The 25953-nt window shown below is 37.3% G+C and overlaps 1 protein-coding gene across 1 annotated transcript in view; it reads left to right on the forward strand.

Moving 5' to 3' along the window:
• The window catches only part of Ziz (dedicator of cytokinesis protein Ziz), an 826359-nt gene that overhangs the window by 669442 nt on the left and 130964 nt on the right, over positions 1-25953 (forward strand). The window contains exons 40-42 of the mRNA XM_090414187.1: positions 7503-7623; positions 10589-10797; positions 16136-16193. Coding sequence (XP_090270313.1) covers positions 7503-7623; positions 10589-10797; positions 16136-16193 — 388 coding nt within the window. The remainder of the gene's footprint in view (positions 1-7502; positions 7624-10588; positions 10798-16135; positions 16194-25953) is intronic.

Consider the following 25953-nt stretch of genomic DNA (forward strand, 5'->3'; position numbering starts at 1 on the left):
ATGATTGTGATAGTAGGAACGAATGATTTGAGTGGTAATGTAAATCGGGCAGCGAGAAATATGAGATTTTTGCTTGAAGCTGTACGGAAGAAGACAGAGAGAGGAAAACTAGTGTGAGTGTTGCCTAGGTATGATAATGATGAACTGAGCAGAAGAGCGGTGATATTGAATGGCATAATAGCAAGAATGTGTGGCAAGAGAGGACTGGTATATGTGGATGCTTGGAGTGCGTTTGAGGAAAGAGAGGAATTGTATGCGAGAGACCGCTTATATTTGAATGAGGAAGGACGTAGGCATCTGGAGAGATTGCTGTTCTGAACGAGTCACTGTGAGAGTCACAAGTTACAAGAGGCCACCCCTGCTATCATCCAGGAAGGATGATAGCAGGGATGGCCTCTTGTGGGAATGGATACTTGGGAGAAGGGAGACGATGTCAGGTAGCACTGAGCCCAGTGGAGTCTAGAAGGGATAATGCTGGGTATAGAGACAATGGCATTTATATGCTTTATACTAATGCCAGGAGTATCCAGAATAAGGGAGAGGAATTGGTGACGCAGATAGCATCAGCCTGGCCAGAAATTATTGGGATCACTGAGACGTGGTTGACAGAAGGGGATATAATAACAGGACTAGAATTCGCTGGGTATAGCATTTTTCGTCAGGATAGGAGGGGAAAGCATGGTGGTGGGGTACTGCTTATGATAAGTGATGACCTATGTCCTCTAAGAGTGGAGGCTTTGGAAGGAAGTGAGACAAATGATTTTGAAAGCATATGGTGTGAGGTAGAGGTAGGCAAGACAGGATATTTAGTGGGGTGTTGCTACAGACCCAGGAGCACAGAGGATGGGGACCAAAAGATGTTTAGACAGCTAAGTTTGGCAAGTGCTAGAAGAATGATTGTTATGGGGGATTTTAACCACAGTAGTATAAATTGGAGAGAGGAAGATGCATGTAGCAATAGGGGAATGGAATTTCTAGAATTCTTGAGGGACAAATGTCTTAGGCAAAATGTAACAGAGGGAACAAGAGGTTCAAGAGTTTTGGATTTGGTTATAGCATCAGAAGAGTTGATAATAACTGAGATGACATCTCTCCCACCAGTTGGAGAGAGTGACCATATGGTGTTGACTTTGAAAATGAATAGACATGCAGGAGTATCAAAGAGACGGGAACTTATGTGGAATTATAAAGCAGGTGATTATAATAATCTTAGACGTCAACTTCGGGATGTTTCTAGGAGGGAGGAATTGGAAGGCCGGGATATCATTAGTGCATGGGAAATTGTGAAAGAATATTTGTTAGCGGCAATAGTAAGTTGTATACCACGAGTGAAGAAGAGGACACAATTTGGTGTAAAGTGGATGACAAACAATATTAAACAGGAATTGCATGTGAAAAAGAGGCTATGGAAGAGATATAAGGAGACAGGTGAAGAGACGATCCATGAAGAATATAAGACACAGGCCAGAAGAGCGAGTGACTAGTGTGGTAAGGAAAGAGAAACTGGAATATGAGAGGAGGTTGGCCATAAGATCCAAAGAAAATCCTAGGGAATTTTTTAGCTATGTGGCCAGTAGGAGGAGAAATGATTGTGGAGGAATGATATTGTGGGATAAAAATGGGAATAGAGTGACTGATGCAGAGGATAGTGGAATTGTTCAATGAACACTTTATTGGAGTATTTCATCCTAGAGAAGTCAGTTTTAATGCAAGAGGGATAGAGCTGGTTCGAGATTTAGAGGTACAGGAGGAGAGTGTGTTTCAGATACTGAGTACTCTGGATGTCAGTAAAGCTTTGGGACTGGATGGTATTTCACCACCAGTTTTGAGAGAATGTGCCAGGGAACTGACAGTGCCTTTAACCTGGCTTTTCAATGAAAGTCTGGCTATGGGAAAGGTGCCCAGATAATGGAAGGAAGGTAAGATAGTGCCATTGCATAAGGGCAGTAGCAGACTGGAAGTGTCTAATTATAGGCCAGTTTGTGTGTCATCAGTAGTTGTTAAGATCTTGGAGAAAGTAGTGAGGGACCGTATACAACATTGGCCAGATGAATGTAATGTTATCTGTGAGAATCAACATGGGTTTGTGAAAGGGCGCTCTTGTTTTAGCAATATGCTAGCCTTTTATAATGAAGTTACAAGAACATTAGATGAGGGAAAGGCATATAGTGCAATTTTCTTAGATTTAGCAAAGGCATTTGATAGGGTGCCACGTGGTAAGCTGATATTTAAGTTGCAGCACATGGGTCTGGATGTCAGATTGGTCAACTGGATTCAGGATTGGCTGTCTGATAGGTATCAGAGAGTTGTGTATGGTGGAGCAGTTTCGAGGAGGCAGAGGGTTACAAGTGGGGTCCCACAGGGCTCAATACAAGGACTTATATTGTTTAACCTTTATATCAATGACATTGCCAGTGGATTGCAAATGGATATTCAGTTGTTTGTGGATGATACGAAGCTGGGAAGGATTATTAGTAATAGTGCAGATGTGGTAGCCCTGCAAGAGGATTTGAATAAGCTAGATAGATGGGCAAATGAATGGGCTATCAGTTTAATGCAGCAAAATGTAAGGTCTTGAGGTTTGGAAACATCGATGGGATGCAGCATCCTCTATGGGAGGAGTTATGCTGGAGGAAGTAGGGGAGACAAGAGATCTGGGGTTGATGGTCGATAGAAACCCGAAGTTTAGGGACATATTGCAAAGGCGGTGAAGGTAACACAGAGGATTGCTGCAATTATGAGAAGGACACTGATCTGCAGAGATAAGAGGGTATCATTCCGTTGTATAAGTCTCTGATCAGACCACACTTGGACTATTGTTCTCAGATTTGGTCTCCAGGATTTGAAGGGGATAAATTAACTGTGGAAAGGATACAAAGACGGATGACAAAGATGGTTTCAGGACTGTACAAGGATAGTTACGAGGATTGGCTGAGGGAATGTGGACTGCAGAGTTTGGTGGATAGAAGAAGGAGAGGTGATATGATTGAGACTTTTAAACTGTTGAGAGGTGGTTACAGGGTTGACACTAGGGAGTTCTTTAGGTTGGTTGAACAGCGGGAAGGAGTGATGACAAGAGGCCATGCCTCGAAGTTATGAAAGGAAACTGTGAGCAAGAGGGTGAGGAGTGGTTTCTTTGTGTGGAGTGTGGTTGAACCATGGAATGCATTGCCTGATGGAGTGGTGAGAGCGAGAATGGTCAATGAGTTTAAGGAGTGGTATGATAGACTTTGTGTTTCTTAGGGGGGGGGCCTCCCCTCGATGAGTCTTGACAGACTTTATGTTCTTAGGAAGGACCTCCCACTATGAGTCTTTCGACTCCATGGAGGCATGAATAGTAATAATAATAATAATAATAATAAAATTTTTAATGCAATTATCCTGTCACTTATGGGCCAAAATCCAAGTAAGGATTGCGCAATCTTATTTTTTAGTACAAATGCTACTCCATTCCTATGACTATCTCTACATGAGTATATGGCTCTTTCCATTTATTTGTCCACTATTAGTCTATTTGACTTCACTGATACCAGCAATGTCAATTTTCATTGCTTCAAGTTCTTATATAAGGTTATCTAACTTCCCAGCTTCATATAAGGTCCTTAAATTCCAAGTTGCAAGCCTTAAGAGAAGCTTCTTGGTTTTCAGACATGAAGGATCAGGAGATACCCTCCCTGGAGGGTTTAAGGTATCTTCGTCATATGCTATTTTCATAGAATCCATTTACGTTTCCGAGTTTCTTTCTCTTCTTCCCTGTAATGTTTCCAAGAGACAAAAGTTGCAGAGGGTCCAACCTTGTCTCTATTGCTTAAATCCGACATGGTTCTCTGTTTCATGGTTTACTACAGAAGGTTATGTGGTGAGGTTCCTCTCTTCCATGGTGACTGGTTACATCTCTGTTTTGTCTTGGAATGTGCCGGACTATATCACATAGTTTGCTGTCATGCCTTCAATTACCATTGTCAAATTAAATTTTGGCTCATCTGCTAACTCAGCCATTCCAGTCTTCAAGTGCAACAAGGAGGAGACAATCTCCTTCACTATAGCATAAAATGCTGATACCCTCACTTAGTTTTGCATGCCATTCAAGGCATGGTCCCAGGTTGTGGTCGCTGCTGCACTCTACCAGCTACTTGGAGTCATAAGTGAGAGTCGTATGAGCAGTGGGGACCAATTCCATCCCAGCCACCAAATATTTTGATGTGACTGCTGAGCAGGCAGAGGTGCTACCCCTACTATCCATACTTTAGTATGCAGTGAACTATGCTGCCACTGCATAGTTCACTGCAAAATTTGCTAAATGAAACAAGCAGTGACAGCACAGTGGTAAAAAACACTCAACAGGCATGCAATCAGGAATACATATTCATACTTGAAGTAGAAAAAGCCATCAAAAGAAATGTGGAAAATGAAAACTGCAATGTGAAAAGGCAACAGAAATAGATGATATTCATCCAGGAATGCTCAAGTATGGGGGGTATAAAAGTCTTGCCGTGGCTGCACTGCATAGTTCAGAAGGCCTGGGAGGGATGAATTCCAAATGACTGGGGTAGAGCTCTCATAGTACCTATATACAAAAAGAGGAATAAAACTAAATTTGAGAATTATAGACATATTTCCCTACTGAGTGTTCCTGGTAAAATTTATGCAAGTATTCTTGAGAAACGGTTTGAGAAAGATTGTGGAAGGAAAGCTTGGTGAAGAACAAGCTGGATTCAGACCAAATACAGGCTGTCAGGATCAGATTTTCACTTTACGACAAATAGTTCAGAAATTGTGGGAATATGTCAAAGATCTGTATTTAAGTTTTGCAGATTTGCAAAAGGCATATGACAAGGTGCCAAAAGAAAACCTATTCAAAACACTACAGTTATAGGGGTCAATGGGGCATTACATCAAGCAATACCTACTTGCTATTTGAGTTGTAAGTCAGCAGCTAGAATTGAAGGAAGTACAGTAAGATGGTTTGATATTAAATATGTCAGACATCAGTTTTTTAGATGTAGATTATCCCCTCTATTATTCATTATCCATATGAATTGCATTATGAAGGAAAATGATATTAAACCTGATGGAGATGTTAATATCAGCTCTTTTCTTTATGCAGATAATGTTATACTTTTAAATAAATCCAGTCGAAGTCTGCAAGATTCCCTGACTAAATTGAATAACTGTTGTAATAAATTTGGTATGAAGGTCAGCAATAACAAGACAAATACAATGAAAATAGGCAGAAACATTGAAAATATCAACGTCAACTGCATCATGAATGGAGAACCTATATAACAAGTAAAACATTTCAGCTACTTAGGCACAATTTTTAGTGAAGATGGCAAGTCAACTGAATAAATTTTAGGGGAAATGCTGTAATACTATCATAATATCCTGTACACCACTTGAGGGTACATGTCAGGAATTTGATGATGATGATGATTTTATTATATGATGTTTGCTGAATAAAAATGTCACTTGACAAATGAAGAATACAGCATTTCCCCTAAAATGGCTAGATTTTTTGTTTGTTTTTGTAAAGGTACATAAGTTTTTTAACGATACTTGTAACATAATGATTAGAAATATATACACGTTAACACAAGAATAATGTTTAATTTGCCAAATATTTCGGTCTGAATATTACAGACCATCTTCAGTGGCTACATAGGAATAGTTTTAAAAAAACAAGGTCGAATACGAACAATTGATCATTCACACATAGAACGAGCCGCGTGATGTCATATCGCTAAGTATTAGAAGAGTAAACATTTTTAAAGTCACAATTAAAGATATTAATTCAAAAATTCATATAATAATCTTAAATAACATTAGAGTAATATAAGAAATTTACAAAAAAACAAAAAACAAAATCAATGTGTTATCCTGATTAAACTTTCCCAAATTTTTGATATAGATATACAGTCATTACAATTCAAGTAGGACGTTGAAGTAAGGCCTCCACACTTTCTTTAAATAAACGTTCAAATTTGTAGTGACATCTGTGTAGGAGGAGAGTCTTGGACCAAAGGATGTTGTGGCTTGTTTCTAATCCATGCTGAGCTAATCCAGATTTCTCAGGTTTGTTGTGTTGAATTTATGACTGATACTCTTGAATTCTTTTTTTCTATCGAACGTCCAGTTTGTCCAAAGTAGGAAAGATTACAATTACAAGAAACTTGATACACACCAGGTAGAGACAAGGTTGAGCGTTTATCTTTAGATGAAGGAAAATAGCTGGATAATTTGTTAATAGGAGTATAAGTGGCTGTTAAATCATATTTCTTCAGAATTCTTGAAATTGGTTCTGAAATCTCGGAAATGTAAGGAATTGGAATTCAACGTATTGAATCTTTGCTGTTCTGTGTTGGATTGTAAGAATCGAAAAGATGTTGCGTACTCTTTTCGGAGAAGCCATTTAGTTTCATGTGATTTTTGATAGTCAAGAGTTCTTCCTGTAATATATGAGAAGTTGAACAGTTAGTTTTGGCTCGTAAAATGTTTAATCATAAAATGTTTAATCCGATGAGCCAAAACTAACTGTTCAACTTCTCATTTATTAGAAGAACTCTCGACTATCAAACATCACATGAAACTAAATGGCTTCTCCAAAAAGAATACACAACATCTTTTCGATTCTTACAATCCAACACAGAACAGCAAAGATTCAATACGTCGAATTCCAATTCCTTACATTTCTGAGATTTCAGAACCAATTTCAAGAATTCTGAAGAAATATGATTTAACAGCCACTTATATTCCTATTAACAAATTATCCACCTATTTTCCTTCATCTAAAGATAAACGCTCGACCTTGTCTCTACCTGGTGTATATCAAGTTCCTTGTAATTGTAATCTTTCCTACTTTGGACAAACTGGATGTTCTATAGAAAAAAGAATTCAAGAGCATCAGTCATCAATTCAACACAGCAAACCTGAGAAATCTGGATTAGCCCAGCATGGATTAGAAACAAGCCACAACATCCTTTGGTCCAAGACTCTCCTCCTACACAGATGTCGCTACAAATTTGAACGTTTATTTAAAGAAAGTGTGGAGGCCTTACTTCAACATCCTAACTTGAATCATAATGACTGTATATCTATATCAAAAATTTGGGAAAGTTTAATCAGGATAACAAATCGATTTTTTTTTTTTTTGTAAATTTCCTATATTGGTCTAATGTTATTTAAGATTATTATATGTATTTTTAAATTAATATCTTTAATTATGACTTTCAAAATGTTTACTCTTCTAATACTTAGCGATATGACATCACACGGCTCGTTCTATATGTGAGATCAATTGTTTGTATTCCACTTTGTTTTTTTAAAACTATTCCTATGTAGCCACTGAAGATGGAATGTAATATTCAGACCGAAATATTTGGCAAATTAAACATTATTCTCGTGTTAACGTGCATATATTTCTAATATTTCTAAAGGTACATTATAGTATATTATCTGATCAGTGTTTATTACTCCTCTTATGTACAATAAATATTATGTTTCAGCTTATAGTGTCTGTGTCAAGAATTTTGGGTGACGTAATAAATCTCAATAATGCCAGGTTTCAAGAAAGCCTCTCTTTTATTAATAATTATGCAAATAGTGACAAAGCCATGCAACATACAGGTAAGCTTTACATATGTTTTTCATTTTTATTTTTGCTATAATTTTTATTTTAAATAAATATATATATATATATATATATATATATATATATTGTTATCAAGTTGAATATTCATAGGTCTATAGATATTCCCATCATATTAGTTCAAGAATATGTATAAATCATAAATCTCAAATTTAAAAATATTGTATATTCAATTATTTTCTAAATCTGGTTATGTTGTCCTAACATGTATGTTGAACTAGCAGAGAAATTACTGAAATATCACATTGACATAGTTAATGTTACTCAGATGAATACTACATTTTAGTAAGATAAGTAAAATGAGATTCTTTTTACCCTTATGTGATATGGTTTTTTTTTTTCCAGGCAATAGGAATCAAGGAAGAGAGAGAGAGAGAGAAAAGAGCCTGGTTGGCCAGTGGTTAGCATATCCGCTCTCCAGCCAAAAGGCTGTGGGTTCAAATCCCACCATGGGCATGGATGTTTGTGATTGTTTGCAAAAAGAGTGGTGGTGGTCGGTGGTAGATGGCGCTGGTGTAGATGAAGGTAGTTGTGGTTAGTGGAATGGTGGAGACGGAGCTATAGAGGTGCCCTCTCTCGATGTGTCCTTGGACTCCCTGGAGGTGTTATGTAATAACAATAATAACATTAAACATGAAGATAAACTTCTTGATTGGATGCTAATTTAAAGTAGAGTGATGTAGTGATGTGGGCAAATTTTAAAACAGGAAATTGAACAATGATGCTTGTTCAATTTCCTGTTTGCCTATGATCAGACAGAAAATTCTGGTGTGGTAAAGGATTTTCAGATCATTCAAGAGGACAGCTGAGAAATTAAAAATGAAAAGCTGGTTCTTGATGAAGATATAAATAGCAGAGAAGGAAATGAATCCTAGGCATATAAAAAGTCTTGGGAAAATTTGGAGAAAATGACAGAACTAATAATGATGGTAAATGCTTGTTAGATTTCTGCTCAAGACATGGAGTAATCATTACTAATACTGTGCTGCAGGATTAAAATATACATTTTAGTTGTTTAATTGTTTAATAGTATTGACTGACATTGCCAGGAAGTGTGGCATAGTAATGAATTATATGAAGCTTCTTTGAATCAAAGTAGAGTGTGGAGTAAGCAATGTTGTACCAAAAGTGAAAGGTGATGTAGAGTGTAAAAATGCAGTGGTAAGAAAAGAAAATGAAAATGGTAATAAGAAGAAAAAAAAAAGAAAATGGTAATAAAAAAAAAAGCAATATTTTCTTCAAAAAGCAACTCATTTTCACCAATATTTTCAAGATTTGAAAATATTGGTGAAGATGAGTTGTGCAGAGTAAAAGATGATCATGTAAAAGAGGTAATATATTATTTGAGAATAATGCAATTATAAAGATGTGGTGACTAGGATTATGCTCAAGGTTTGTATTCCTGGAGGTAGAATGAGCTTAGTGATTGAGATGTTGGTTATGAGGAGTAAAGCAAAAGAGTTGGTTGGGAAAAAGAAGAATGTAAGAATTGATGTTAGGAAGTTGTTGAGGAGAGTAAAAGATAACAGTGTGTGGTAGGAAAGGTGGTTAAGTGTATTGCCCAGATTTCTCTGGGCAATACAGTAACCTTCTCGTTGCAAAGGTGGAGTAAGCTAACATCACTGCTATCTCAGTATCTCCCATAATGTAAGACACATCTCCTTGCAGATATGTATAATGTTATGCATTAAGGAGAGGGCCACTACCCAGACTAGTTTCGACCTTTATTGAGGTCTCTTCAGTGGGAGCAAATAAAGTTTGCGCCTGAAAGTAGCTTCAGGACTCGGGTAAAGTGGTACAACACTGGGCAACTCGTTGCAAAGGTGGAGTAAGATAACATCACTGCTATCTCAGTATCTCCCATAATGCAAGACACATCTCCTTGTGGATATGTATAATGTTATGCATTAAGGGAAGGGCCACTACCCAGACTAGTTTCAACCTTTATTGAGGTCTCTTCAGTGGGAGATAGGCCCAAGTGGAGATACCAGGCAGAATCCTGAAGATACTTTCAGGCGCAAACTTTGTTTGCTCACACTTGGATAAAGGATTAAACTAAATTTATTATAGTCTAACCAAGTGAAAAATAAACTTTCACCATCTTGTTTCAGTAATTTGCTTGTCTTTTATAATAAATTGACAAGCGCAATTGATGAGAGAAAGGCATATACTGCTATTGTTATTATTATTATTTTTTTTTTTGGAATTTGTAAAGAGATTTGATAGGGTACTACATCATAAGTTAATATTTAAGTTGTGACAGATAGGTTATTGAATTGGATTGGCAATAGGCTGCCTGTGGAACTCTAGTTATGACCTCCCATTAAAAGTAAGATCATGGGGGTAAGTAAGTCCACAAGGATCAGGATATAATAAATTTAGTTTAATCCTTTATCCAAGTGTGAGCAAATGAAGTTTGTGCCTGAAAGTATCTTCAGGACTGGGGTAACGGGCAACTCATTGCAAAAGTGGGGCAAGCTTACATCACTCCTATCTCAGTATCTCCCATAATGCAAAACACATCTCCTTGCAGATATGTATAATGTTATGCATTGAGGGATTGGCCACTACCCAGACTGGTTTCGACCTTTATTGAGGTCTCTTCAGTGGGAGCCAGGCCCAGATGTGGAGATACCAGGCAGAAGCAATAGCAAGGTCATCTCTACCTATAGGAGTTGCCATATCTCCTATAGGTAGAGATGACCTTGAAAGATGAACTATGTTGAAAGTTTATTTTTCACTTGTTTTTCAAAAACTTTCAAGGATCAGGACGACTTTTGCTTTTTTATATGTTACTACAAGAACTTTATCTTCTATGCAATTGTTCTACTTCTCCAGTAAATTGTGTTTTTAGTATTTGATAATACTGGTTTGAGCTGTTGTCAGTTATGCTATGTTTCTGTGTATTATTACTATATTATTTTTTACTTTTTTGTTTTTTAGTATTTCCTTCTGAAGTAAAAGATTTAACAAAACGTATTCGTACTGTACTTATGGCAACAGTTCAAATGCGAGAACATGAAAATGATCCTGAAATGCTGGTAGATTTACAACATCGTTTAGCAAATAGTTATGCAGCTACTCCTGCACTGAGAAAAACCTGGTTGGAAAGTATGGCCCGCAACCACATGAAAAATGGAGACTATTCTGAGGTATGTGTGGATCTATGTATATTCTACATTTCCTATTTATGTGATACCATTTTATACAATTTCCCTACTTTTTAAATATTATTATTTTTCACTCTTATCTATAACACAGACAGACTTTTAGAAGATAATTTCATAAAATAATAGCCTAAAATGGATGGGGGAAACAATGCATTTATAAAGACAGTCAATATGCCAAATTAGAATATATGCTATGCTTAAATTTTATTGTTTTCAAAAATTATTTTTATCCTTCATATGTAGGTTATTTAAAAAAATTAAATGCAGGTAAAAAAGAAAGGATAATAGGGTTTTAATTTAGCATCATTTATGAAATGCAAAATAATGCAAAATAATTGCAAAATAATGTAGATGCAAAATAATGTAGCTCATTTTTGTAATATTAATATTAATATGAATGTTGTGTATAATCTTCATTATATCTGTTTGCTCATAAATCCCTATAATCTGCTCAAGATATGTTCCATGTTTACTGAAACTGTATTTGAGTTCATTTGTAAGTTCTGATGACAACATTGAGGTTTTTCAAATTGATATGGTATTATAAAATAATACTAGAATAAAGAGCCTATGTAGCTTATTTGGTTTTGACACTACTCCCTTGTTTGAAAAGACCTGGGTTTGAATCCTTATGAGGCCTGATCAAGGCTTTCTACAATGGAACCAGAACCTATTTATTTCTGCATATTAAGATCTTCCGCATCATTGCTGTAAAGTGATGTGATGTGACATGATTGAAAAGTATAAATTGGTAAGGGGTATTTACAAAATTAATGTGTATGAGAGTTTTCATAGAATATCTGAAGACAGGAGGAGAATGGAAGGCCATCCCTGGAAGCTGTATAGGGTGGGTGTGAGTAAAGGAGTGAGGAGTAGATTTTTTGCATAGAGAGTGGTGGGTGATTGGAATGCATTGTCTGAGAGTATGGTGTGTGCAGGGACAGCGAATGCATTTAAGTTGAGGTATGATGAGCTGTGCACATGACAGTGGATCCTCCTGCAATGAGTTATTTGACTCCATGGAGGTCTGTCGATAATAATATTTAAATATGTACCAATATTGTCTATATTGTAGATTAAATATCACTCTGAGATATTTGAGTGTGGAATAGTGTTTGAATAAATTTCTTAGGCAGTATTAGTATGAATTCATTAATTTTGTTAGTACACAAAACCATCATGGTGGCAAAAGGTAAATCATTGTGTAGGTCTGTGTGGAAGTCTGTGTAAATGGCATGGATTTCTCAAAAATGATAACGGGAAAGCGTGGTGGTGGTGGAGTACTGCTTATGATAAGTAACGAGTTATTTTCTCCAAGAGTGGAGGCTTTGGAAGGCAGTGACACTAATGATTTTGAAAGCATATGGTGTGAAGTAGAGATAGGCAAGATGGGATCTTTAGTGGAGGTGTTGCTACAAACCAAGGAGCACAGAGGTTGCTCCTTGGTTTGTAGGAGATGTTTAGACAGTTGAGCTTGGCAAGTGCAAGAAGAATGATTGTTATGGGAGATTTTAACTACAGCAGTAAAAATTGGGGAGAAGAAGATGCATGTAGCAATAAGGGAATGGAATTTCAAGAATTCTTGAGGGACAAATATCTTAGGCAACATGTAACAGAGGGAACAAGAGGTTCAAGAGTTTTGAATTTGGATATAGCATCAGAAGAGTTGATAATAACTGAGATGACATCTCTCCCACCAGTTGGAGAGAGTGACCATATAGTTTTGACTTGGAAAATGAATAGCATGCAGGAGTATCAAAGAGACAGGAACTTATGTGGAATTATAAAGCAGGTGATTATAATAGTCTTAGACGTCAACTTCGGGAAGTTTCCTGGAGGGAGGAATTAGAAGGCTGGGATATCATTAGTGCTTGGGAAATTGTGAAGGAATATTTGTTAGCGGCATTAGTAAGCTGTATTCCACAAGTGAAAAAGAGGACACAATTTGGTGTAAAGTGGATGACAAAAATTATTAAACAGGAGCTGCATGTGAAAAAGAAGCTAAGGAAGAGATATAAAGAGACAGGTGAAGAGCAGATGCATGAAGAATATAAGACACAGGCCAAGAGAGTGACTAGTATGGTAAGGAAGGCAAAACTGGAATATGAGAAGAGATTGGCCATAAGATCCAAAGAAAATCCTAGGGAATTTTTTAACTATGTGGCCAGTAGGAGGAGAAACGATTGTGGAAGAATGACATCGTGGGATAAAAATGGGAATAGAGTGACTGATGCAGAGAACATAGTGGAATTACTCAATGAACACTTTATTGGTGTATTTCATCCTGTAGGAGTAAATTTTAATACTAGAGGGATAGGGAAGCTTCGAGATTTAGAGGTGCAGGAGGATGACGTGTTCTAAATACTGAGTACTCTGGATGTCAGTAAAGCTGTGGGACTGGATGGTATTTCACCACAAGTTTTGAGAGAATGTGCTAAGGAACTGACAGTGCCTTTAACCTAGCTTTTCAATGAAAGTCTGGCTATGGGAAAGGTGCCCAGATAATGGAAGGAAGGTAAGATAGTGCCATTGCATAATGGCAGTAGCAGACTGGAAGTGTCTAGTTATAGGCTAGTTTGTGTGCCATCAGTAGTTGTTAAGATCTTGGAGAAATTATTTAGGGACATAATACAACATTATGCAGATGAGGGTAATGTAATCTGTGAGAGTCAACATCTATTTGTGAGGGGGTGCTCTTGTTTTAGTAATAAGCTAGCCTTTTAGAATAAAGTTACAAGAGCAGTAGATGAGGGAAAGGCATATACTGCCATTTTCTTGGATTGAGCAAAGGCATTTAACAGGGCGCCATATGATAAGCTGATATTTAAGTTGCAGCACATGTGTTTGGATGTCAAATTGGTCAACTGGATTCAGGATTGAATGTCCGATAGATATCAGAGATTTGTGTATGGTGGGGCAGTTTCAAGGAGGCAGAGGGTTACAGGTGGGGTCCCACAGGGTTTAGTACTGGGACCTATATTGTTTAACCTTTATATCAATGACATTGTCAGTGGATTGCAGAGGGATTTTCAGTTGTTCATCGATGATGTGAAACTGGTAAGAGTTATTAGGAATAGTGCAGATGTGGTAGTCATGCAGGAGGATTTTGAATAAACTAGACAGATGGGCAAATGATTGGGGGCATCGGTTTAATGCAGCTAAATGTAAGGTCTTGAGGTTTGGGATACATCAATGGGATGCTGCATACTCTATTGGAGGAGATATACTGGAGGAAGTAGGGGAGACAAGAGATCTGGGGTTGATGATTGATAGAAACCTGAAATTCAAGGGACATATTGCACAGGTGGTGAAGGTAACACAAAGGATTGCTGCAATAATGAGAAGGACACTGACCTGCAGAGATAAGAGTTCATTCCGTTGTATAAGACCCTGATCAGACCACACTTGGACTATTGTTCTCAGATTCGGTCCCCAGGATTTGAAGGGGGATAGGATACAGAGGCAGATAACAAAGTCACTTTCAGGACTGTACAATATTAGTTATGAGGATCAGCTGTGTGAATGTGGACTGCAGAGTTTGGTGGATAGAAGAAGGAGAAGTGATATGATTGAGACTGTTAAACTGTTGAAAGGTGGTTACAGAGTTAACACCCGGGAGTTCTTTTGCTTGGTTGAACAGCGGGAAGGAGTGATGATAAGAGGCCATCCCTGGAAATTATTTAAGGAAACTGTGAGCAAGAGGGTGAGGAATGTTTTCTTTGCATGGAGGGTGGTTGAACCATGGAATGCAATGCCTGATAGAGTGGTGAGAGCGAGAATGGTCAATGAGTTTAAGGAATGGTATGATAGGCTTTGTGTTTCCTAGCAGGGACCTTCCGCATTGAGTCTTGATAGACTTGTGTTTCCTAGGAATGATTTCCTTCGATGAAACTTTTGACTCCTTGGAGGAATAAATAATAATAATGATGATATGATGCCATCAGTGTAGTATGCATAAGTGAAAAGACATTGTGGATATTTATGTAGAGAGGCTGAATAAGAGAAAAGAAGAGCGTTGGGTATGTAGGAAAAGCAATAATGTGATGTACCATGAGGTTTTCTTAAATATGAGTTTAAATATTTTAAATACAAGTAGGGATCATGGTATTATGACTGACATGGAAATTGAAGATTGTGCAAATGGTCAGAGAGTTGTGTGAAAATGTTAGCAAGTAAAAAAGTTTGAATGATTTAGCGTTAATGGTAAAGTGGCAAGGGAGGTTGATGGCAAACAAATGTGTGTGACTGGTGATAAAATAGCGAGAGTGAATGATAGCTAAAAAGGATACAAGATTTCAAAGCTGAGTTGGTGAAGAAGACGAAAACAAATGATGTCAGTATGAAAAAGGTAACGAAAGACCCCCAAGTGGCATGGTATAGCAATTCCATTATTAGATGTGTGGTAAATGAGAAGATGCACAAAGTTTGTTTTCCAGGAGATAAAATGAATAGAGTGATGGAGGCATTGGATATGAGAAGTAAGCAAGCAAAGTAGTTGGTAGTGGTAGTAGAAAGACAAATGAATTGACTGGGAACAAGGTGAATGTAAGATTGGATATCGGGAGGTTGAGAAGGATAAAATGTAATAGTGTGATAAGAAAGGTAGTCAGTGTGTAGCTCAGGTCCATTAGTGATGAGATGAGGAGAGAGCAAGAATTATGAATGATATTTTAGCAGAAATGTGTGAAGAGAAAGGAGTGCAGTTTCTTAATGTATGGAATGAGTTTGAAGGAAGAATTGAACTGTATAAGAGTGGTAGACTGCATATGAATGGTTTTGAAATAGTCATTTGGAGAGAGAGACTACTGTTGGAAAGAAGACTAATGAGTGCAGAGAATGAATCCGAGCAAGTAAAAAGTGATGTGAGAGAGTAATTAAGTAAATATTTAAGTGGTGCTTATGAATGAAGAAAGTAGTATGAGTGTAGTGTGCATGACAAACAGAAAAATGGGGGAGACTCAGGGTGGACAGGTGAGAAAGGTTGATGCTCCAAGAGAATGTGAATGCATGTGTACACATGGAGAGTTGTGATTGGAATGCATTATTTGAGAGCCTGGTGTCTTGAGAGAATTTGAATATGTTTAAGGAGCGGCATGATGAGCTGTGTGTGTGACAAAAGGGACCTAGATGGGTCTGTGCCATGCATTCTTAGAATAATAATAATAAATAGCACAGATGTTACTAAACCATTGTATAGCTATACAGTACTTATTATTATTAAATAAAGTTAATAAAATTAGTTACTCTAATAGATCATTTATTAGAGATCATTCTGAATAGGGCTTTTACTTAATTTCATTAGTATTGGACTTTTTTTCAGGCTTCCCATTGTTACATACATATTGCTGCTTTGGAAGCAGAGTATTTAAAGCAAAAAGGTAAGTAGAATCCATTTTATTGAAATTATTTTGAATCTGTTGTCTTGTGTGATGGGAAAAAATGAGGATCTTTGTTGTGCTTAGAATGAAACTTTGCTCTTGTTAGTGGCTTACTATTTAAATTTTTTGTATCTTTTATTGTGGCATCACCTATACCGAAAACATTGTTCTAAGGTTTTTAATATATAAGCAGGACTTGTACTTGTCTGCTCACCTGTGATAAGTGAGAATTTTAGTTGATGAGAAAAAAAAATCCAAAGATATGATTCAGTTTAATCATTAGTTTTATATGTGTGATGGCATTTGTGCATGATGCCAATCCCATGACATGCTTTACGTGAAATAGTTCTTTGTATCTTGTCTACTGTATATGTCAGTACATGCCCAACATGTCTGTTTGTCGGTTACCACCTGGAATGAAAATTCTAGGCAGTAATATGAGTAGAGTGATTGAGGCATTGGATTTGAGGAGGGAGCGAGCGAGTGAAGCAGTTGATGATTTTAATAGGTATGAATGACTTGACAGAGGACAAAGAGTACGTCAGAGTTAAAACTATTCTCTTTTACGCATCTAAGCAGCCTCCTGTATATCAGGAGGCTGCTTAGATGTGTAAAAGAGAATAGTGTGATTGGAAGGGTAGTAAGTGTGTTGCCTAGGTATGACTGTGGTGAGATGAAGTGGAGAGCAAGGATCATGAATGTCTGAGGAATGAGTGGAATGAGTTTGAAGGATGAAGTGAACTGTATGGGAGCGATAGACTGCATTTGAGTGGTTATGATGTGAATCATTTGGAGAGACTGTTGCTAGAAGGTAGATAAGTGAGTACAGAGAATGAATTAGATCAAGTGGGGAGTGATGTTGAAGAGCAGGAGAGATTAAAGAAGTGGTTATAATTGGAGAAGTAGGTGGCATGAGTATGGAAAATGAGAGATGGGCAAGATGAACAGGGAAATGGGGAGGCTCAGGGTGGACAGGGGTACACAGCATGAGAAAGATGGATGCTCCAAGAGGATGTGAGAGCATGTGTAGACAGGAAAGGCATGAGATGACCTGGGATCAAGAGGAAACAGTTAGAATTGAAGAGGGTTCTAAAATGAATAAGCAGAAAGGGAAATGGCCCCAGTCGAGCATGAAGAGATCACATCGAATGAGTGTTATCAGTGGAAATAGCTATAGAGCCAGAAATTAGCTGTTGTGTTTATATACAAATGCTAGAAGTGTAAGAAACAAGGCACATGAAATGATTGCATTAATTGAGTCTGTTCATAAATTGTTGGAATAAGTGACACAGGGTTGGATGAGGATGACATCCTGACAGGAATAGAAATGGAAGGCTATGGTGTATTTTGTGAGGATAGAAAGGGTAAAGAGGGAGGGGGAGTGCTATTGATGATAGAAAAAGAGTTATATCCATACAAAGTAGAGCAAGAGGAGAAATAGTGCCAGTGGTTTTGAGGTAGTATGGTGTGAGATAGAGGTGAATAGATTGAAATACTTGGTTGGATGCTGTTATAGACCAGGTAATGTGGATGGTAATGACTATGAAATGTATAATCATATTAGCCAAGCAAATAAGAAAAGAGTGATCATTATGGGCGATTTTAATTATGGCAATATAGACTGGAATGATGAGATGGCAACTTTAAGTAAAGAAAGTGAGTTTCTTGAGTTTTTGAGGGATAACTACCTCAGACAGTATGTAACAGAGGGCACACAATGATTGAGGGTCTTGGATTTAGTCATCTCATCAGAGGATGTAATTATAAATGAAGTGTGAAATCACACACCAGTTGGTGGGAGTGACCATGAGGTGATTACTTGGGTGATTGCCAGCAGTGTGAGAACCTCTGTAAGAAAAGGGTATATGTGGAATTACAAGGGGGATGATAATAAAGAGCTCAGGAGACAGCTAGCAGGTGTAGCATGGAATGAGGAGTTAGCTGGAAAAGAGATCAATGCAGCTTGGGGGATTTTCAAAAACTATCTAGTAGATGCAATATCTAAATGTATTCCAAGGATGAGAAGGTTAAATAAGGTAGGAGTGAAATGGATGAATAAAGAGATTAAGCATGCGATACAGAGAAAAAGGGCATTATGGAGGCAGCATAAGAGAAGTAGAAATAACCAATTCCATGAGGACTACAAAGACCAGGCAAGGCAGGTGACTTAGTTGGTGAGGGTAGCTAAAGAGAGGCATAAACAGCAGTTAGCTAATGAAGCCAAAAAGAATCCTAAGGAGTTCTTTCGATAGTCAGCAAAAGAAAGAATGATTATGGAAGGATAACATTGATTGGAGAAAATGGTATAAAGACAGCTGTTGCAGAAGGTATGGTGGAGATACTTAATGAGCAGTTCATAAAGGTCTTTCAATCTTGTGAATGTGACTTCATGGAGAGATTAAGAGCAGTTGATGATGGGGAGGAGTGACTAACTGTAAGTGAGCAAGAGGTGTTTGGGGAGTTGAGTAAACTAGATATAAATAAGGCTGTGGAACTTGATAACATATCACCACATATTCTGAAGAAATGTGCCAGGGAGTCGATGCCTGCTTTGACATTTTTTTTAATACGAGTCTTGCACTCGGTCAAGTTCCTGAGGAGTGGAAGAAGGGCAAGCTTGTGCCATTCCATAAAGGAGGTGATAGAACTCAAGCATCAAACTATAGGCCTATCTGTGTGTCAGATGTTGTAGTTAAGTTGTTGGAGAAGCTTGTGAGAACATGGATCCAGAACTGGGTTGACAACAATGGTATTATCTTTGATGGACAGCATGGATTTGCTAAAGGAGGTCATGCTTTAGTAATCTACTTATTTATTACAATAAGGTGAGTGCCTCCATGGACAGAGGAGAAGGATACACAGTAATATACTCATATTTTGCAAAGGCTTTTGATAGATTACCACATGATAAGTTGACAGTTAAACTGGAGTGGATGGGGTTGGATATTAGATTGATGCATTGGATTGGAGACTGACTATCTGATAGGTATCAACAAGTTGTGTATGGGGGTGCAATATCCAGGAAAAGGAAAGTTACTAGTGTTGTGCCTCAGGGGTCTGTTTTAGGGCTATTGCTGTTTAACTTGTGTATTAATGATATTGGTGAAGATTTGGATGGAGATATTCAGTTTTTTGCAGATTATGTGAAGTTGGGACGAACCATGAAGAGTAGAGAAGATGTTGTGGCCTTACAAGAAGACTTGAATAAATTGAGTGATTGGGAATGGGGATGCGAGTTCAATGTTGCAAAATGTAAAGTTTTAAAATTTGGAAAACAAAAATTGGATGCAGAATTTATGCTTAGTGGGGATATATTGTCGGAGGTGGAGGAAATAAGAGATCTGGAGTTGATAGTGTATAAGGATCTGAAATTTAGGGGGACATATTGCCAAAATTGTGAAGACAACACAAAGACTTCTGGGAATGATGCAGAGAACACTGACTTGTAGAAGTAGGGAGATTATTGTTCTACTGTATAAGGCTTTGATTAGGCCACACATGGAGTATTGTGCCCAGATTTGTTCACCTGGTTTTCAGAAGGATGAGGAGATGTTGGAGAAGGTCCAGAGGCGACTGACTAATGTAGTTTCTAACCTCTGGAATGTTGGGTATGAGGAAAGATTGAGAAGATGCAAATTGCAGAATCAAGTGGAGTGGACAGGAGGAGGAGGAGGGGGAGATATGATAGAGACCTACAGGTTATTAAAGGGTTGTTATAGGATCAATGCTGGAGAGGTTCTACAGAAAATAGTGGGAAATTAGGGTAGAACCAGAGGTCATCTCTGGAAGCTGTATAAGGAGGGTGTGAGTAGGGAAGTGAGAGGCAGGTTTTTTTCATGCAGAGTTTTGAATGATTGGAATGCCTTGCCTGAGAGTGTGGTGTCTGCAGAGAATTTGAGTGTGTTTAAAGCATGCTATGATGAACTGTGTGTTTGATAAAAGGACCTCCTGAGTCTTTGAATTCATGGGGTCTTGGGTAATAATAGTAATAATAAGAAGAATATTACCAATAAGAGAATAGACATGCACAAATAATAACCAGCAGATTGCAACATGATAATATAGAATAGATATACAGGTGAGTGCTGCCTGCCTGTTTCATACCTAATAATGGAATATTAATACTTTGAAAGTTGAGAAACAGGTGGTAGAGATTATTATTATTTAGAAAGCTAGTATAATGTCATGAGTGAACATAGTGCTACACTTGAGCTGTGCTAAGAAAAGTGTTTTTAAATAGTGTACAGCATGGTTTTTTATTAATCTAACAGATAAGCTTAGGCGTTGATGGTTATTCATGACTTAATTTTCATGGTATTAACAACACCACAAACACTTTTATCAACAAGGATGTTTTATTAACACTAATATTTCTCTGATTTTCAACTCAGCATCATCAGAGCACAACACACATGTAAACGCGACAGTGAGTGAGTGAAACAATATAATTGCAAAAGACAAAAGATCTAAAGTCCTATTTTTGGTAGATCTGATGATGCTGAGTTGAAAATCAGCGAAATATTAGCGTTAATAAAACATCCTTGTTGATAAAAGTGTTTGTGGTGTTGTTAATACCGTGAAAAATAAGTCATGAATGGTTTTTTATTGTGTTTTTTCTACTTGTTGCTACTGCTCTGTTTCTGCTTTCGAAAACAGCATCTGTTAAAAAGTGCATATCAGGGGCATGGAAAGCTTTGGCACAAAGGTCGAGTTCTGGCTGGAATTTTTCCCTGTGGATGTGTTGCAAAAATTGCTTTATGTATGCACTGAAAAATGTGAAAGATTTGTGGACTGTTATAGTGAATGAAAAGAAAGAAAGCATTAATGTATGTGAAAAGCATATTGATAGGTTAAGGTGATTAGAAATGGGAGCCAGATTCAGGACTGTAGTAGAAGGGCTTAGACAAGAGTTAGTGAAAATGGAAAGTGAAATAAAACATCTCGAATGAAACATCTACTTTTTCATCTATACAATCTACAGAACATCTATCGATGCATGCTGCCTGACTGCTACTTTCACTCGCTGTCTTACCATTACCATTCAAGAACTCAGCCATACCGTGAACTTCGTTTACTCCTGTAGCTGCATCCACGATCTTTTGTCTGCTACCACTTATATTCAATGATATCTCATAATCCATTTGTATGCTACACTTCTTGTTAATCCTCTCCATAAAAATATCTTCAATCTCTTCCCAAGTATATGTACAGCATTCCCAGCTTCTCATCATTTTCGAAAAATCCATGCCACTTGCATTTATCTTTTGCATTGTCCTGCATTTTACTCACGCTCAAAACTACACCCAAGAAATACAAAGAAATTTAATAAATACAGAACTTTAAATACACCGAACACAACCCACTGATCACAGCTATCATGCAACAATATAGAAATAACTAACTATCGCTACTGCCACACATTTTAAAATTTTAACATATCTTTTCATGGTGGGCTTGACAAACACAGCTCTCATCTTATCAAAACTCCTGGCTGGCCGAGTGGTTAGCGTATCCGCTCTCCAACCAAAAGGCTGTGGGTTTGAATCCTACTGTGGGCATGGATGTTTGTGATTGTCTGTGGAAAAACTAGTGGTGGGTGGCGGTAGATGGCGTTGGTAAATTGAATTGTGGAGACAGAGCTGTAGAGATGGTGCCCTCCCTCAATGAGTCCTTGGACTCCCTGGAGGTGTCAAATAATAATAAAAATATATATATATACAGTCATACCCCGACTTACAGCTACCCTGGCTTACCTGAATCCGGAGTTACGCGGTTTCTTATATGTACATATTCCCATCCCGCTTCACACCTCACCACTAGTCGTATCTTTCAGGCGCCGACCGCATTCGCCAGTGTCGCACATGCTGTGAACAAGCACTGACGTGTTTCGTGCGGTCTCCATTCATACGCGATTTTTATAGTCTACAAACCTTGCGACTGTTTAATGTTATGTTCTTGATAAAAATTTTATCACATAAAAAATAATAATGTCATCCAAAAAAATCAAGTCCGATTCTTCTACAGCTAGCACGAAAAGAAAAACATTGACTTTGGAAACAAAACTAAACATTATTAAGGATTTTGAAGGTGAAATGAAAATTTGTGAGCTAGCAAAGAAGTTTGATCTACAGGAATCCACAGTAAGAACAATCATAAAAGAAAGGTTTACAGATTTTGGAGGACATAGGACATAGATTCTAACGAGGATTGAATTGTAGCCGCAAGGCAAGGAATAAAAAAAATCATTAGCTTGCCATGAAGAAATTTTGCGTGACAAGAAAAAGACATTATGCCATCAGATGAATCTATTATATTTTATGAAACCATCGACATCGAAATAACTTTTTTTTTTTATGTACGAAAAACTACAATTATGATTATATTTCTTAAAAAAATATATGTAGATGTTTTTGTAATTCTTTGGTCCCAATTGTATGTTTGTATATATTAATTACATGCAAAATTATACCCCGAGTTATGCGAATTCGACTTATGTACTTTTTGTTGGTCCCACCTACCGTGTAACTTCGGGATTTTACTGTATATATAATCCTCCAGTGAGGATCGAACTCGCGACCCGTTTACAAGACCAGTGCTCTAAACACTGAGCTATGGAGGCTCAGTTTAATCAATATCATTATTTCATCTGTCACAAAAAAAGATTATCAGGAACAGAAGCCATCATAAAAAAGTGTAGTAAATCATCATGATATAGTTTTTCAAGTTTTTAGAATCTGCAGTAGACTTAAAAAACCAGCCTAATCTTAATAAATATGATTGTACTTCCCAAAATTTGAGAAACTTTAATTCTTAGACTTCCTGCCCAACCTCTAAGGCTAGCAAACAGTACTCATTGAGGGGACCCCCCCCCTCATAAGACTTTACTTTTTATTTATTCTATCTGATTTATTCTGTTTATTGGGTTTTGTATATGTTAATGTATTGTCAATGTTTTAACATTGCATCAGGAATGCAATGTTAAAATTTTGATGGTGATGTTTCTATGACTGATATTAATATTATTAATATTAATATATATTAATATTATTAATATTATTATTTGACACCTCCAGGGAGTCCAAAGACTCATTGAGGGGTAGCGTGCCAACAGCATTGAACGATTGGTCCCCTTCCAATTACTAACCGCGCTCAAACTTACTTAACTGAGCCATTAGTAGCAGAGGCTCTACCATTCGACCAACCTTTGAAATATTGAAATCGATTAAACCTGTTGTTTAATTATATCTCTTTATGCTGTAAGTTATTTCTTAATGGAATAACTTAGCACAAAGAGAAATTCCATTAAGGAATAACTTACAGCACAAAAATAAATAATTAAACAACAGTATAATCAATTTTAATTAAAGTACAACATGAATGTAAACCAGCACCTAAGCCTAAATACTCATTTGAACCATTTTTTTCTAACAGTAAACTGTTTTCAAAAGAAAATATAAAATATATTAAAAAAAAAGCTCTTTCAGTCATATGACAAGGTGCGAATCAGATACTGTCAGCAAGGTTTGTAAGCTTCTGCTGTTCTGGAACTGAGTTTCAGTCAAGTAAAAAAAAAATTCCTTTATTACAAGAAATGAATGATTCACTATTAAACAAATCCTCCTGTAATATTTTTAAAGTTATTCTCTCACTTAATCCTGTGCTAATTTAGGCAGAAAGTCACCACTAGCATTAGTAAAAAAATAAAAAAAAGGAAGATAGATTTTTAAAATATTTTAGGACTACTTCTTAAAATTGTAGATCCTGTGCTAGTGGAATAAAGCTGTTTGCACCAGAAACAAAACTAACTAGCTAAATAAATAAATATATATATATATATATATATATATATATATATATATATATATATATATATATATATATATATATATAATGTCATTGGTGCACCCATGGAGGGGGTCAAGGGGTCCTGGCCCCCTCCAAAAGAAAAAGGAAAAAACACTAGAAAAATTTCTAAAAATCTTTCCCTAATTAAAATTAATTTTTTAAAAAAATTTATGTTATGTCGTGTCTTCTATTTCAATGCTACTTATGAATTAGCGATAAGGTGGGAATACCCTATAGTGCTCTGGAATCCTGGCCGCTGTGAACGCAAGGCGAATGAAGTAGTGCTCGGGTGCTACTTTGTTTGCTCGAGCCGAGCTAGAGGAAATCACAGGTATCATGTATTGGCGATCACTGCAGATGCTCAGTCAGATCCCCCCCCCCCCCTAAAGATTAAATCTTGAGTGCTCAGCCCCCTCCAAGATTAAATTCTGAGTGCGCCAGTGGATGGCAGCTATTAAATAACGAGACTGGTTGCAAACATGTGGTTTATTATTACAATTGTACAACTTAATTGTTATCCCCTTCAACATACTCTCCTCCTCTATCTATACACCATTGCATACAATTTTCCATTGTTGAAAGTTGTCATCAGGTGTTCTCTGCTTCAGTAGTGCTGCTGTTTCCTTCGATGCAGATTTCAACTTTGGGAAAAGGTAAAAGTCATGTGGAGCTAAGTCCAGCAAGTAAGGTGGATGGTCACTGGGATCTTCTTATCAGCCAGATACTGCTTTACAGACAGGACAAGTACAGTGTGCTATCATCATCAAAACTATGAATAAGGTTTACAGTGAATGAGAGCAGGTCATTTATATAAATCAGGAAGAGAGTGGATGAAATGACAGAACCCTGAGGAACAATGGCATTGACATGAAAATTTGAGGAGGGAACACCATCCACCATTACACATAGGGATTGATCTGGGAGAAAACTGGCATTCCATCTACACAAGGATGAAAGCAGTCCAAATGATGGTAATTTGTTGAGAAGCCCTATCAAAAGCCTTAGAGATGTCAGGAGCAAAAGCACGGGTTTCTACAAATCTTTCCATGGAATTGGTCCAAATGTGAGTAACATAGGCCAGGAGATCTCCTGTGGATCTGGAGTGACAAAATTCATACTGGTGGTCACTAACTGTATAGCAATTCTCAGGATGTTGAAGAAGCTGACTATTGATAACCTTCTCCATACTTTTAGACCAAACTGATGTAAGAGCAATAGGTAGATAGCTTGATGGTAAACATTTATCTCTTTTTTAAGGGGGGGGAGAAACTGGTTGTATATGAGCTTTCTTCCATGCTGTAGGGTGGATGCCAGTTGAGTACAGTTTAGTGAATAGATGATAGAGAACAGGTGTTAGCTCACAAGTGCATGTTTTGCACACAATAGATGAAATTCTATCAGGACCAGCTGCCTTTGTAATATCCAAGTTATTCAAGATTCTTGTGATGTCTTTCTGGCAAAAAGGTCACAGGAGGCATGAGATGCAATTCTAGGCAAGGAAGGAGATAATTTGCCATGGTTATCTATGTAGGAATTGGAAGAGAAGGATGAAGTCAAGACATCAGCCTTGTCTTTAGGTAATATTACCATTAGGGTGAGATAGAGGAGGAAGCACAGATGGACAAAAGTTGCATCCATTGGCTTTGGTGAGGGACCAAAAGGCATGGCTGCCAGTGGCACAAGCAGCATTTTCTGCATTTGTCCTCATTGAATTTAGACTTTGCCCTTTTAATGGTGGTTTTATAAGTTGCATCAACTGTGTAGGCAGATGAAGCTGGTGTTTTGGTCTCAAGCCACTAGTGAAAGGCTTTGCTTTTCTTAGACAGTCCTAGCACACTTTTTTGGAGAACCATGGTTTAGATATTGGTTGGAGAATTTCAACAGAGTGAGGAATGAAAGTTTCCATTCCAATTCA

The sequence above is a fragment of the Typopeltis vanoorti genome, chromosome 24 (assembly GCF_054136105.1).
Source record: "Typopeltis vanoorti isolate ZY-2024b chromosome 24, IOZ_Tvanoo_1.0, whole genome shotgun sequence".
NCBI lineage: Eukaryota > Metazoa > Arthropoda > Arachnida > Uropygi > Thelyphonidae > Typopeltis > Typopeltis vanoorti.